General features: G+C 34.2%; 2 protein-coding genes across 2 annotated transcripts; both read left to right on the top strand.

Annotated features, from left to right (window-relative positions):
- Positions 1-2300: 2300 nt before the first annotated feature.
- PADG_00895 (uncharacterized protein) lies at positions 2301-3845 on the top strand (the record flags this gene model as incomplete). The annotated part of the gene is made up of 5 exons (XM_010758234.1): positions 2301-2408; positions 2466-2526; positions 2623-3098; positions 3210-3482; positions 3603-3845. 5 exons carry the CDS (start codon positions 2301-2303, stop codon positions 3843-3845), a joined length of 1161 nt encoding a protein of 386 aa, XP_010756536.1.
- A 2115-nt stretch (positions 3846-5960) lies between these two features.
- On the top strand, positions 5961-8672 carry PADG_00894 (uncharacterized protein; the record flags this gene model as incomplete). The annotated part of the gene is made up of 2 exons (XM_010758233.1): positions 5961-8171; positions 8244-8672. 2 exons carry the CDS (start codon positions 5961-5963, stop codon positions 8670-8672), a joined length of 2640 nt encoding a protein of 879 aa, XP_010756535.1.
- Positions 8673-13415: the final 4743 nt, after the last annotated feature.

The following is a 13415-nucleotide window of genomic DNA, read 5'->3' as shown; positions in this document are numbered from 1 at the left end:
TATACATAAAGCAATCTACCAGGCAGATATACAATTACAACATCAGATACTAATTATATTAATGATGAGATTAACTTTGCATGAATTCAGCACTTTAATAAGATCTCTAAAAAACATCAGTAAGACAGTCATCAATTGCTGCTTTTTAATAATTATGAATCTCATCTTATTGAAGAATTTTTACAATACTGCAATCTTCACAAGATTATTCTATATGAATTTTCTTCACATTCAACTCATATATTGCAATCTCTAAATAGCATATCTTTTCAACAGTATAAGCACTATTATTCAAAGATAATTAATCAAGCTGCATGATACAGATATGAGCAGTATGAAAAATGTCAATTTCTATAAAATCTAGCTGATGTTCATAAAAAAACTTTTCAATCTTTTACTATTTAAACTGACTTTGTGAATCATGGCATTATCTCATTCAACTCACAATCTATACTGCTTAAGCTAGATTCAAAGATCTCTGACTACTCTAAGTTGCAAATATATAAAGAAGACTTCTTTTTACTGCAATCAAACTGTTTAGATATTGCTTCATCACAGCTATTCTCACTCAAGACAATTGAGAAGCTACAATATTATATTTGAGTGACAAAGAAGACAATGCAAGATATGAAGAATACACTTGATTTCAAATCATCTCATCTGAGCAATTGATTGAACAAGATTTTTGAAGGCAGTCTTGTCCAGACAGAACTCAATACTATAAGAGAGAGTGAGATTGAGAGTTACTATTTTGCAATCAAATGCCACAGAACTAAAATTACACATCAGCAGGTTCAAGTAGAAGGTATACTCACTGTCAGAGATGCAAATAGAAAGATCACACAATGTAAAGAGGAGGAAGCAGAAAAAGAACATTATAAAAAAGTCAAACATGTTGAGAGAGCTTTGAAGAAAAATGCCACAGATCCAACTCAACAAGAGGTTAATGATATATATGAATGTCTCGCGAATAATACAGCTACTACAGATGATATAGATAAATTAATTATCATAGATTAGCAGTGTGGTGATGAGATATTAATTTTTGAAGTTCTAATTATCCATATTTTTATCATTATGCTGTTTTTATCATTACGCTGTGGCGCACCCACATCAGGTGTGGGTGCGCGGGGCACGATTAGTTAGTTAACTAAATACCTCTTCTGTTGTTTACCAAGTTCCGCAATTCATACAGGGATGCCTGTTCCAGCGGCCTCTTTTTCAGTCTCTGCATCGCACCCCGTAGCCCATCGCAGGGCCTAAATAATTAATACCACGATTTAACCACGAGCCCCGACAATGGATTCTTAGACCCAAATACCTCCAGTCCAACTTCTCGCGATTCTCGCCCACCACCGGACCGCAGTCAGAGCCACGATGTCACAGGAAGTTCACACTACAGGGGTAAAAACTAGCCAGCATTATACCCAATTAACTATACCTTCAAGGGTTAACCAGGGGAGAGAGATTAGAGGGGAGGTTCCCGAAAGTGTTGGATCTACAATTTTGCAACATTGACTAAATAACCTACGGCCTTCCGTGAAGCTCGGGGGCGAATCTCCCCACGTTCACGGCTCCCGCAATGCCTCTTTCAAGGTGGGAAAGCTCTGAATTCCCTCCGATGATGTACTGAGATGATATCTACGGCACACTTTTCATGTAGAATAGGACATTTCCCGAACAATCGGCTCCAGTAGAGATTAATGAAGCATGTGTTTCGTTCTTGGACGAGCAGTTAGCTGGTTTTTGAGAGGAAGAGCCTAAAGGGCGAAATGTTAGGCAGTGCACCCCCGAACCTTAATTAAGACTCTTTAACTACCAATTGGCATCCAAAGCCTAAAAAAGCAGCCTGTGAGACTCCCACGGCACGTAATTGCACTGAACTCGTCTCGCGCTACTAGTAGCTTGGCGCGTACCAGAGTGCCTGGATCCTTCGTTTCCAACGGGCAACTACCCCCACTGTACGTCATGCCCAGCTGGTGCCACGCTTGTTTTAACCAAACGGCAGATGAAAACCATCAGCTTCAACTCTTACGCCTACCACGAAATCTCTCCCTTCCACAGGAACAACACCACCTCCCTCCCAACGCCAGTCCCGATATATTCGACCATCTCCTCCACGGCGAACTACCCACTGTCATGCCTAGGGCATTGGCTTACAATTTCCGTATAACCCACCACCTTCAACACGTTGAGAAAGTTACCAACATCCCATTGTTTTGATGAATTCCGATTGAGGTCTTATATAAGCTCACTTTCCCCCTATCTCCTGGACACCAACAAGGGACTTGTGGGCGACAATGGCGTTCCTGTTCAACCGCGCCAGAGCAAGGCAGCCCGCGGAGGTCGCGCGATTGATAAAGGAGTTCCTCGTGAGGCTCTGGGAAAACCCAAATGGTGGCTCGAAGGTTCGCTTCATTTATCTATCAAACTATGGAGATTCTGCTGACGGTAATGGAAACCAGATAGAGGAAGATTTAGCCAAGCAATTGGCCCATATGAAGTTGATAGTTCAGGGGACACAGGGTCGGTAAAATTATTGGTGGATATCCGCCTCCCTTCCTCCGTCCCGCAAAATATTTACGAGAGGGAATAGTCTAGCTCACGATTTCCCCGGTGAAGAAGTCGACATTCTTCCCGAACAGGTACAACAATTGATACAAGCCGTCATCCAAGACGACCTCCTCTACGAACTCGCCCGAAGTATCCGATACCTCCCATTCGAAGCAAGAAAAGATACGCAAACTATATTCTCCCATATCCTCCGTTTCAAACCCACCAATGCGGACTCCTCAGAACCTCCTGTCATATCCTACATTGCTAGCAATCGGCCAGAAATTATAGTGGAGCTATGTTGGGGCTACGAAAATCATCGAAGCGCCATGCCCTGTGGCTCTATCCTGCGGGAGGCGCTCAAGTACGAGGTTATTGCGGCTATTATACTGTACGACGAGTCGGCAAGAGACGGGCCTGCTATCCATATTAATGAAGTTGATCCCGGTACCAAGCAGACTGGAGAGGGAGTCTTTTGGAATTTCTTCCAATGGATTAACCGCGGTAGCTTCGAAGTAGGCGCAGATGCATTTACTACTTTTAGAGTAGGTGACCACATTCAATCTTTCCCCTTGTCTATATTTAGTTTTTGCATAAGTGTACAAGAGGATCTTTTTTTTTCGGGGTTTTGGTTTTTAGCTGACCTTTCTCCCTAGGAAATTCTCACGAAACATAAAGCCCTAGTGTCACAATATCTGTTATCGAATTTCGAGTTGTTCTTCGGCAAATACAACGATATTCTTGTCCAGTCGGACTCGTATGTGACAAAACGGCAAAGCATCAAGCTGCTAGGCGAGATCCTTCTAGACCGGGCTAATTATAATGTCATGACGAAATACGTGGATCGCGGAGATCATCTCAAGCTGTGTATGAACCTGTTGAGAGATGATCGCAAAATGGTCCAATATGAAGGATTCCACATTTTCAAGGTCCGACCCATCATCTGCCTCAACCCGGTTTATTTTTTTTATTTTTTTATTTTTTTTGTTTTTTTATTATTCTCGTTTCTTGCATATGACACAAAATGAATCTAACACTCACACTTCTAGGTCTTTGTTGCAAATCCCAACAAATCTATTGCTGTCCAAAAGATCCTAATCAACAATCGCGATCGGCTGTTGAAATTCCTTCCCAAGTTCCTGGAGGACCGGACAGATGACGACCAGTTTACTGATGAAAAAAGCTTCCTTGTACGGCAGATTGAGATGCTGCCACTAGAACCTGTTGAACCTGGGCGGAAACAGACTAGCAATGTTAATGACTCTGAGGCTGGTACAGCTACTGCGGCGTAAAGGGTTGATGTTTAGAAGAGATACTTTAACGGAGCTGCGGCTCGTAGATTACGCCATAACTCCCTGCTCCATCTTTAAAGCCATTTTTTATCTCCTCCCTTTATTCCAGCCATGTGGGCATAACAAAGCACTGGATGCATCTAGATATAGCCTCCCATTCAACAAGTTTGCAAATAGTTTCTTTCAGAAAAACCTGCTTTTCCTTGTCTCACCTTTCTGTTCTTCCCTTCTTCTTTCCCTGGCATCTAACCAAGCGAGGGACAGCAAGTTTATCACAGAGTTGGAGTGAATCGATTATTGATAGAATAAATGCCCAGGTGGGGTGTTGATCCGCGTTTTCGAAATAATAAAACCCCCTTTTGCTTTCCGGTAATTAGAGTCTAGGTGTAAAAGGGGGTTCATTGTAAGGGCTCAACGCTCAGGGTACGGCGCTTAGACACATCAGGCTTAGCGGCCGCGGGGACCCAGACCTTTAATAATATCTGTAGATGTGATTGGCTGCAGTGGCCATTTAGTGGGTTGAATATCCAGGGCATAATATCACGTGGACCAAACTTATAGATGGATGATCTTTGCTTAACTTGACTTCAACCAGGCTTGGAATGTATATATCTCCTCGTTGCTTCTGCTCCACTGCCTTAAATTGACCAATGTCTTGGCTGTAGGGATGGGTTTTCGTGATGTTTGTGGCCCCGCAGTTGGTGGCGTCCAAAAATGGCAGCTCGTTGCTATGCTGATTCGGTCTCTAATCCGTAATAGGAAACCTTGGCACCAACCTCCTGAAACTAGCTCCGTACTGCAAATATTACAAGAAATTATCAACCTGTTTAGTGCCAACCCAATCAAATCAATCAAATCCAAGCATTATTCTTCATCTTCATTAATCCTGTGTTTCATTGAATTGTATTCATCAAATTATGATTAACCTTCCTTATAAACTTGATTGGATTTTTATAAATTTATTAATATTTATATTTTGATTAATTTTCTAAAAATATATTTATTATTATTATTATTTTTAACTTTAATATCTTTACTTATTATTATAATTTTTAATTATTATTGTTTTATATAAAATATAAAGTAATATTAAAAAATTATATAATAATAATAATAACAAATAATAAAATTAAAAATTAAAAAATTAAAAAGTATTTATTTTTATTTTAAAATAATATTAAGTTATTAGTAATAATATATACTTTAATTTAACATTTATAATTTTATAAAATCTATTAATTTAATTTTATATTTAATAAAAAGATTTAAATTATTTATATATATATATATATTTAATATATTTATTCTTATTTATATTATTTATAATATATTAATAATAATATTTATATTTTAATAATTTGTATTAATAATTTTTATAATTAAATATTTTAAAGTTATAGTTTATTATATACTTAAATAATTATATTAATAATTATTTATTTTATCAAATGTTATATGATATATATATATATATATATTATAATAATTTCTAATAAAAATTTAATACTTATAAAATACTTTACTTTATATAATAAATATATTAAATAAAATAAAATTATATGAAATAAATATAATTGTTGTTGTTATAACAAGCTAGTCAAGTTTTATCTAATTAAAATATCGATGCACGTGATTTGAGAAGCCCAAAGTAGTTCCCTTTATACTTTCATGATCAGAAGCAACCTTGAAACTCATCTCGATTCATTTCCAAATCTCCGCCCCTTTTTCCTTTCTCACTGTGCAACCACTGTGATTACCTTGCCCTGGACTGCCCTAACTAACATTTCCCTAGAGTCTGCCTGTTAATCAATGGAACCAGTTGTCTTTTCTTTCTATTTAGATCCCTTCGCTAGATAGTTTCTAATTCTTTCTTTCTTTTCTTTTTTTTCTTTTTCTTTTTTTTTTTTCCAAAGAGGAATGCCGTCTCCAGATCCTCGTTGCGCCTCCCCATGACTTTGGAAATTACCAGCTCACTTACCGACTTCTACAGCTGCTGTTGACGTCTCCTTCTCTGCTTCGTCCTCTCGTATAGCCTGGCGTCACTCTAATTGAGTCAGCAAGTTCTTGCTGTGTGGGACGTTCTCAACCCAATTTTCCCTTTAGATATAAATTGACATGGCGCTGAGCCTTGAGGGTGGAGCTATGGCAGATCTTGCGCCTACCAGGTCTCCTCCCCCTATACCATCTATGAGCTCTATTACCAGGGTTGAGGCCCCCGAAGCTCTCAACGACGATACTGCTGCTACTGCTTCCGTCCCTCTGTCACCGCCTCCTGTGCCATCTCCTCTCTCTCCCACCACACCCATTTCAACCAACACACCTCCTTCTCGACCCTCCAGTCTACAAATAGAATCATTCAATCGTGCCCCAAAGCAGACATCAATTACCTCCACAGAGCTACCTATCTCCCCCATGAGGTTAATTCATCGCGTGGAAAGTGAAACAAGAAGGGATTCTAGTCTTGCCACATCTAGAAGGGACAGCAGAACAACAGTGGCCACAGAAGAACTCTCTTCACCAAGCCTGAAGTCGCCTCCTAGCATTCCAAGCATTATCATCGACGAGGAACATACTCGTCCTAGCTCCCGACTATCAGAACGAAAATGGAGTCCGCTAAAGAAAAGGAAGTCAGACCCTCCTACTGCCGTCCCACCGCTTCCAATTGCCGAACCTATTCCGTTTCGTGGTATTTCTTTGGACATCCCAACTGGCTCCTTTGGAGACTTGACTTCGGAATCCTTGGAATCAATCTCTGAAGGTCCGCAAAAAAGTGTTGATAGGCCTGGAGAAGCTTCTGAAAGTCGGCCAAAAGAAGTTATAGATAACGAAGAGAGCATTATGAGTGATGGGAGTAATAATAATAATAATAATAATAACAACAACAACAGCAACATCAACATCAACATCATCAATGACAATGATAATAATGATAATGATAATACGCTAGACAGCAAATCAACGACTCCCAAATCACTGAATTCGAGACGTATCAGGTCTAACAATTCTCTACGACCTCGGCCATCTAGCTCTGCAGCTCGAGCTCTTTCGACTGACGAGGAAATCCTATCGCAACGGGTCCGTTTGATGTATGAGAAGGGAGATGAAGCTATTGACGAGGCAGAGGTTAACGAGCTTTTGGGTCTTAATAATGAGGAGGCTATATTGGATGGCCCATCACCTGAAGGCGAGAACACTGATGTGTGCGAAACTAAACGGGCAAACACTCCAGCTACATCAGTTGTTGGACACAGCTCGAGAAGGAGTAGTTTTATCCCAAGAGAACCACATGAGCTTGCTGGAGGTTTGGAGGATTGGGAGAATATTCAAGTCGGCGACGTTGATAGATATGGGTTTATTATACCCCGAAAAGAAACCGGAAATAGTCCAGACATGCGTTCACCTATGCGGCGGGTCTCAGCTAGTTTATTGTTTGCATCCTCAGCTCCACGTAAGAAACGTACGTTACAAAGGGCACCTTCTGCCGCAGCAAGTTCCCGATCTTTCGCAGGACGGTCTCCTCCTCGAAAATCAGCAGATCAATCCCGCCCTTCTTCTTCTCAAAGTTCCTATCATCCAGGTCTTCATAGATCCTCCTCCAAAATACGATATGCTACCAACAAGTTACCCCATAATAGAAATCGAAAGTTCGTGGATGAAGCGAGAGACATGTTAACTCTCCCCGGTCAAACCGTTGATGATGATGATGACGGTCCCCTTGCCCTTGCAAGGAAGAAAAAGGAATGGGAAAGAGAAGATAAGTGGAGAAAGATGGCCAAAGTAGTATCTAAATCACACGATGGTTCTGGCATGACTTTCGAATTCGATGTGAAGAGCTCGAAACTTACCGAGCGTACCTGGAAAGGGATTCCCGACAGATGGCGAGCTACAGCCTGGTACGCGTTTCTAAGTGCTAGTGCAAAGAAAAGAAAAGATAGTCCGTCAGATACAGAGCTTATTCAGAAGTTCAATGATCTCCAAGAGGAAGGCTCCCCAGATGATGTTCAGATTGATATTGATGTTCCCAGGACCATTAACAGTCATATCATGTTTCGTCGCCGGTATAGAGGCGGCCAGAGGCTTCTCTTCCGAGTCCTCCATGCGATGTCCCTCTACTTTCCTGACACTGGATATGTTCAGGGTATGGCTGCGCTGGCTGCGACGCTTCTCGCATACTACGACGAAGAGCATGCTTTCGTCATGCTTGTGAGGTTGTGGCAACTTAGAGGCTTAGATCGGTTGTACAGATCCGGTTTCTCTGGTCTGATGGAAGCTCTGGATAATTTTGAAAAGGGATGGCTTGATGGCGGTGAAGTAGCTCAGAAGCTGGTATGTTTCTTTCATGAATTCATTCCTCAAACTGAAGGTAAAACTAATATCAGGCACTAACCCTATATCCAGACTGAACTCGGCATTCCCCCAACTGCCTACGGAACCCGATGGTACCTAACACTATTCAACTACTCAATTCCATTCCCCGCCCAGCTCCGCGTCTGGGACGTCTTCATGCTCCTAGGAGACTCAGAGGAACCACCAGCACCCACAGATTTACCCACGTCTCTACCCCCAACAAGTTCCCTCACACCAAATGGTAATATCTCCGATGCCCAATCATCCCCCAAGCAACCGATCGCCAGGCCCTTCGGCAAAAGCCTTGATGTCCTCCACGCCGCCTCCGCCGCCCTCATCGATGGTATGCGGGATATCATCCTGGAATCAGACTTTGAGAACGCAATGAAGGTTTTGACCAGCTGGGTGCCGATTAATGATGTGGAGATTTTCATGCGGGTTGCTAGGGCGGAGTATAAAGTTCATCGAAAGAAAAGTTGATTGATAGGCTCGACTCAACGCACCGTCAAACTTTCACGCCAGTAACATATATATATCCATTAAATATCGTCGTTATCGATTGGACAGATCTAGGGCAGCATCCAGTAGCAAGAAACCTCTCATCTTGTCATTAACCTCCTCCAGTCCCCCAGGTGGGCACATTAAGTTCTGTCCTCCCAGGTCCAAACCCGGCGTATTTCTAGTCAACTAACCTAGACTTCAATCCTAACTTCCATCTATTGTCATTCAGTCTTCTCAAATTCAAAAACTCAGTAATAGTCACTTTATTGTCTTAAAAATTTTTATCATTTAACTTGAAAGGGTAACTAATACTGCTTTCTTTTAAAATATATATTTAATTTTTTTAATTTTTTTATTTAAATTATTATTGTATATATTTTTTTATTTATAAGTTTTTCTATATTATTTATTTTTAACTTTAATTTTAATTATTTATTTTTTATAAAAATTTTATTAAAAATAATAATAATATAATTAAACTTTAAAAAATATTTTTTAAATATATTAAAATATTTAAAATTTAAAAATAATTTAAAATTTTATTTAAATAATATATAATAATAATTTTTATAATTTTATTATTTAAAAAATAAAATTATCATAGTTATAAATTTTTATTAAAATATTTTTCACTATTATTTTTTATTTAATATTTATATATTTTATTTTTTATAATAATTTTATTTTATAATCATATAAAATAATATTATATTATATTTTATAAAATAAGTTTTATAAAAGTTATATATATATATATAGTTGATTTATTAATTAAAAAGTCAATAATTTATTTTTTAATATATGAAAATTATTAATATATATAATTATTTATATCTTTAATTTTTAAATATTTTTATTTATAAATAAATACTTATTTATTTTATTAATTAGTTAAGTTTAATTAATAATTTTTTATATAACTATAATTATTATTTTTTTAATTAAAATATATATAATTAAAAACTATAATATTTAATTAAATTAAAATTTAATTATTTTATATATTTAATTTATAAATTTAAATAAATATATAATAAAAATTAAGCTTTATAATTTTTAAATATAAGTAATTTTTTAAAAAAAATTTATTAATAGAAATATTAATTAATAAATTAAAATTTTTAAGAATAAAACTTATTATAATATAAGATTATTATTATTATTATTATTATTATTATTATTATTATTTATTTATTTATTTATTTATTTATTTATTTATTTATTTATTTATTTATTTAAGATTTATTTAGTTAGTAACTATAATATTTATTTAATTTAATTAATAAATAATACTTAAATTATATAGTTATATAATTTTATTTTAAAAAAAAAATAATACTTAATAATCTTTTAATAAAAGATATATTTATAATTTTAATTTTTATTCAAATTTTTTATCAACTTAAATAAAATAAACAATTCAATATAATATAAAATAATTCAAACTAATGTAAAAGAAATTTTAATAAAAGTAATAATAAATATTTATTCTCAAATTATATAAATCAAATATCAACTTTATTTAAGATTAAAATTTATTCTTTAAAAATAATTTTTATTTTTTTTATAAACTCAATTAAAAACTTATTTTAATTCAATATTAAAAAAAATTATATTTAACTAATTAATTAAGTATTTTTCTTTTAATTTCTTTTTTATCTTTATTATTTAATGAGTAATTTATTAATATCTAATTTAAATTTTCAATTATATCATAGAAATCACATCTATTAATATTTAAAAAGCCTTTAAATTTTTTTATATATGATTTAAAGTAGTTATATTTAAGTTTTAATTATATTATAGAAGAAAATATTTTCTTTTTACATTTTATTAATAAAAACTTTTACTTTAATTTTATTTTATATCTTATATATTGAGTACTTTTTATCTTTTTTTTCTAAATTTTTATTATTTATCAAGATAGAATTTTTTAATTTTTTTAATATATGATTAGAACATAATTTTTTAAATTATTTTTTAAGTTTTAATTTTAATTTTTTACTTCTAGATCTACTTTTTTATTTTTTATAATATTTATATAAGCAGATACTTAAGATAAGTAATTTTAAATGTTTTTATTTTTAATTTTAATTATTTTTACTTTTTTTTGAATTAATTCAAAATTTATCTAATTATTTTAATTTTAATTTTTTTAATTTTTTTAAGTACTGTTTGATTATCTGAAAACATTTAAATATTTTTAATATTTAATTTCTGAGAAATAATTTTATAAGTTATTATAAAAATCTTCTAAATTGCAAATATCTTAGAATTGAAAACTTTATATTTTTTAAAAATTTTTTATAAAAATTATATTTTAAATTCAGTTTAAAATATTTTACTATTATGCTAGCTTTCAACTGTTCTTGTTCACTTTTTAAATTATTTTAAATATATTAGTAATGAGTTCTTTTCATTTATCTTTAAAAGTTTTTATTATTATTATTCTTTATTTAAAATGTATTCAGTCAGTAACTATGATATTTTTTAAAAAGTTTTTAAATATATATAGTTTTTTTCTTTTCTTTTGATAGTTTATTAATAATAATATCTATTAATAAATTTAGATTTTTCTTTCAAGAATAGAGCTTATTATAAGTTAAATTTTCTACATTTAAGCTTAATATTTAATCATCAACCATAATATATATTCTATATAATTGAGAAGATATTATCTTCTTTAAATTTTTAGAGCATTCATTTCAATTTAGAAATTTTTTTCTATTTAAATCTTCTTCAGATATATCTGAAAAATATAAAGTAGATATTCTCATTTGAATTAAATAATTTATATTCATTATCATGATTCTTAGAGTATAATTCATATAATTTTTAACAAATTTAATAGCTGATAATGAAATTGATATCTCTATTTCTATAGCTCTAATAGAAGATGTTTTAAAGCATCTAAAATTCTTCTTAATACTTTATTTTATAATAATTAAAAATAGTTTATAAATGACAGGGAGCGAATGCGAGCTGCATAAGAAGGAAACTCTCTGCGTTGCTAACTGCTATATAACGAAATACTAAGCTTGATGGGATGAAAGGCCCGCATGGTCGCGTGGTCACGTGATGTGGATTAGGCCTAATCGGGCGCCGAGCTTAATCCGACGTCGAGTCTTACCGGGCACCAGGCCTCGGTCGGGCTCGGTCAGACGCTGAGCCTAACAACAACTGTTGATTTTGATTGCAGAGCTTCTAAATAATACTTCTAAATTTCTGATAAAAAGCAGCAAGAGAAGCTTCAATGATGAAGATAAAAATAAATAAAAAACAATAGAGAAGAACAAAAATTAATTAAGATTTTAAACACTTAGCACAGTCACAACCACTGAGAAGCTCAATTAGATACAGGTGTAAACATAGACATGGACATGAACATAAGACTTGCCTACTTAATCCTTAGAGCTTATGAAAAAGAGGAGTTTAGTATTATGTCATGACTCAACTAGAGGCATGATGATAACAAGACAAAAGACCAATTCATCTATCTACTAGGTAGCTGCGATGAGAATACTAAACTGGGGATTAGAATGTGGGAATGAGACGAGCAGCTGAAAATATATAGACAGTTGAGAATCGGAGCGGATCAACCTAAGCAACTGAATATGGTTGAGGTCAGAATGGATCAACTTTATCCCATATTACCAGCGACTGCGCCATAACAGAAACTATAGTTACTTCTTTTCAATTTACATTAAAACTTTTAAAGGCATTTCATATGTTCTGCTTTTTTGATTTCTATCACAACATTTATAGCTTTTTGTTCTTAGCTATTATAACATTAATTATCTTAGATCTGTTACAGTTATATATTTTTCTATTACCATTTAACTAGTAACTAGTTCAGCTAGCTTAGTTTTTTAATACATAATAATATTTTTCTTCATGAATGATATTAATCTTAATATCACTCAGTTAGACATATTAGCTCTCTTCTTAATATAGGAATAAATCTTGCTCTAGTTAACAGTATATCTGCTCAAAGATACTTTTTGTCTTTTTTTATCTTTAGCTACTTTATACCAGCTCCTTCTATTTTCATCAACAAAGACAATAACTATTGAACAGAATCTTGCATTATTAGAAAAATAAATTTCACTTTAGTAATTTCAGTTCTCTCAGATAAGATGTCATTCTAGAGTATTCTCTAAAAATATTCACTGATAGTCTTACAAAGATTCTATTCAATACACAGTAGCAATTCTGCAAAATCATCAAATGAGAATTTTTAGCAGTCTTCTTCTTTCTTTAAAACATGGCCTTAGCTGCCATCACCAAAGACGTCTGTTCCCAGGCTCATGCTAAATATTTAGTGGAATCTAGCTTGGACAAGTGAAAGCTTCTGAAGATACAGACTTATAGTGGAATTCACCACCTGTTGTGTTTACATCAATGAGTTTGTTCAGCAAGTGAGGCTCCAACATTACACTTGCTGAAGATCAAGGTCTCTATGCAGCCCGTCCCTTTTCAAAAGACAGTGTGCCAGCCCATGGGTTGTATGGTTGGCGTACTGATGAAGGCAAGGTCTTTCCATATACGGAATTGGTACATTGCACAGACTCGGGAAAAAGTCTGGAACTCAATGAGCTTGAAGACTGCTCCCAAATTTTTTGAGAACTTCAGACTTGTATTTTCACTTTACAATGGCTCAGACAAGATCGTCAGGAACCCATTTATAGCTAATGCATGCATATTCTCTGTACTTAGCATGCG

The sequence above is a fragment of the Paracoccidioides brasiliensis genome, assembly GCF_000150735.1.
Source record: "Paracoccidioides brasiliensis Pb18 unplaced genomic scaffold supercont2.1, whole genome shotgun sequence".
In the NCBI taxonomy this organism is placed as follows: Eukaryota; Fungi; Ascomycota; class Eurotiomycetes; order Onygenales; family Ajellomycetaceae; genus Paracoccidioides; species Paracoccidioides brasiliensis.
The sequence above is the reverse complement of the archived record's forward strand: the minus strand, read 5'-3'. Positions and strand labels throughout refer to the sequence as shown.